The 2691-nt window shown below is 29.6% G+C and overlaps 1 protein-coding gene across 1 annotated transcript in view; it reads left to right on the top strand.

The window, feature by feature from the left end:
- The window catches only part of LOC124420525 (transcription factor grauzone-like), a 14614-nt gene that overhangs the window by 7955 nt on the left and 3968 nt on the right, over positions 1 to 2691 (top strand). The window contains exon 3 of the mRNA XM_046953568.1: positions 1173 to 1408. Within this exon, the coding sequence (XP_046809524.1) occupies positions 1173 to 1176 (4 nt within the window). The 3' untranslated portion in view covers positions 1177 to 1408. The remainder of the gene's footprint in view (positions 1 to 1172; positions 1409 to 2691) is intronic.

The raw sequence follows: 2691 nt of genomic DNA, 5'->3' as shown, positions 1-2691 counted from the left end.
ACCATTCCTTCTACCTGAACCAGGTTTTCTATCAACTGACAAGTTCTCCCGGTACTGTTTAATAACATTGGAAACAGTTTGACGGCAGACCTTTGTATGCTTGGCGAACTTTTTGTAAGACCAAGTTGGGTTTAGTTGAGAATATTTAATAATTTCAGTACGCACTTTTTTCTGGTCACTCATTTTAATCAGATTAACAAAAAAATTAATATAATTGACATTACACATAATAACTGACATGTTTTTCAAAGGTAACTTGATCAAAAAAAAAAATCAAATAATACTTTGGTTGAAAAATGTAATGAAAAACGTGTGTTAAGAATTTTTCGATCTCACTCCTTAGTTTACATACTAAACAACTCACCACTGCCCCTTTGGAAACCTATATTAGCCAATATTTCGCATAGCCTACATACAAGTGCCCCCGAAAACTAACTTTAACAGGCGTACCATTATTTTCTCAGTTGTTATATTTTATCGTAACAGGTTTTATTCAAACATATTTACAACTGGAATGTAGGAATCGGTCCATAATTGACCCTTCTTCATATATCGCGTCTCTCCAAAATGTAAGTTTAACACTCACAACTGTCTTTAACTTCTATAGAATCCGAAAACTGCACATTAAAAACATGAGAATCAGGATATAATTTACCAATAAAAAATAAACAAATTATGTAGAAACCAAAATATTTTTTTAAAAATTTTATTATGATCTATAATCGACACTATACCCATAGGACCTTTTTCTAATACAGAGAATTAAATTTGTCATAAATACATCTCACCACTTTTGAAAATTTCCGAAAATAGTATTGATGTTCATATAATTATTGATAAACGATTTATCGTTTATTTTATCTCCCGAACAAGATCAACGGAAAATGAAAGTATACAATTAATAGACCCAATTTCCTCAAAGGGGCTTAAATTTATTTTATGATTAATTTTAATTTATAAGCGAGTAAATTGCAATAAGTTTTGTAGTAGTTTTTAATAGAAGTTTTATTTAACTGATGAATGTACTACTTAACTGATAACGATACAGTTCAAAAAACAATACAATGTAAAATGTTCGTATATTTAAAATTTGTTGAGTTGAATCTTATAAGCCTATTCTTGATTAACATGTACCTCATTCAAAAAATTCAATTGCCTTATTTCATGAACAGATAACATAATCACATCGACGCAGGTGTTACTAACCTTAAGAAATAATCAAAGTGCCGTTCTCTTTAGTGTGGTGTAGGGTGTATTTAGGCTGCATTGTGCTAATTTAAGCATTAGCACAATTCTATTGGTAAAATCGCCCATTTTGCAATAAACATTGCTAAAAGTTCACTACTGCAAAATGATGTTAAACAAACACCACTTTATCTCAAAATTTTGAGGGATTCTAGTAAAAAAAGTAAGTACTTCTAAAAGAATAACATTTATCATCACTTCAAAAATAGCACTAAGTGAACGACGTGTGCAATCAATTCGAGGGATTCCAGTAAAAAAAGAAAGTACTTTTAAAAGAATAACATTTATCATCACTTCAAAAGTAGCACTAAGTGAAATTTTTGCCTTCTGTGGAAGTGATGTTTATTGATGTCCAAAGAAGCAAAATAATCCATTTTTAAGGTATATTTTTTGTATTGAAATTTTTTGAATTTTGTTAAAATCATAACTTCTTCAGGTAAAAAAAGTAAGTACTTCTAAAAGAATAACATTTATCATCACTTCAAAAATAGCACTAAGTGAATTTTTTACCTTCTGTGGAAGTGATGTTTATTGATGTCCAAAGAAGGAAAAAATCCCCTTTCAATGCGACTTTTTATTTCAAAAATTTTCGTTTTTGTGAGACTTTTTGAAATTTTTCAACGGTAACGACGTGTGCAATCAATTCGAGGGATTCCAGTAAAAAAAGAAAGTACTTTTAAAAGAATAACATTTATCATCACTTCAAAAGTAGCACTAAGTGAAATTTTTGCCTTCTGTGGAAGTGATGTTTATTGATGTCCAAAGAAGCAAAATAATCCATTTTTAAGGTATATTTTTTGTATTGAAATTTTTTGAATTTTGTTAAAATCATAACTTCTTCAGGTATTTTTCAGTACGTCCATGGAGTAAATTCTACTTCTTTTTCGCTTCTTTGGAAGTTATTTTTTTTTACTGGAATAGAAAAAAAATAATATTTTTAACCAACCACCGGACATAGTCCTTAAAAAAATATCCATGAGCAAACAAAAAATATTAATTTGGAAAATATATTTTGTTCCACACATTTGAATTAGAAAAACAAAAAATAAAATATCAAAATGTAGAAAAACAAGTACGAAAGTATAGTCGGACGTGACCGACCATATGATACCCTACACCAGTTATGAAAAATATGGACCAAGCCCGATAGTTTTGTGACAAGATTCCAAATCAAAAGTGATTTATAATGTCAAACGAAACAAGCATAAATTTGGTGACAAACAATATTTAAGCACTGTTAGCGGTAACTCGTTAGAATCTTCCAACAAAGTTGCAAAAAAAGGGAAGCTTTATAGGATTCTAACCAGTGTACACTTAATAAGGTAGCCTCGTCGCTATAACAAATACAACAATACAAAAACAACAGGCGATTTGTTATTGTAGAATAATCCCATCTGTCAAAAAAAGCTGTGTGTGTAGAATGAAAAAGCAACAAATAAACACAAT

The sequence above is a fragment of the Lucilia cuprina genome, chromosome 6 (genome assembly GCF_022045245.1).
Source record: "Lucilia cuprina isolate Lc7/37 chromosome 6, ASM2204524v1, whole genome shotgun sequence".
NCBI classification, from domain to species: domain Eukaryota; kingdom Metazoa; phylum Arthropoda; class Insecta; order Diptera; family Calliphoridae; genus Lucilia; species Lucilia cuprina.
Note: the sequence above shows the minus strand (reverse complement) of the source record. Positions and strands in the feature narration are given on the sequence as shown.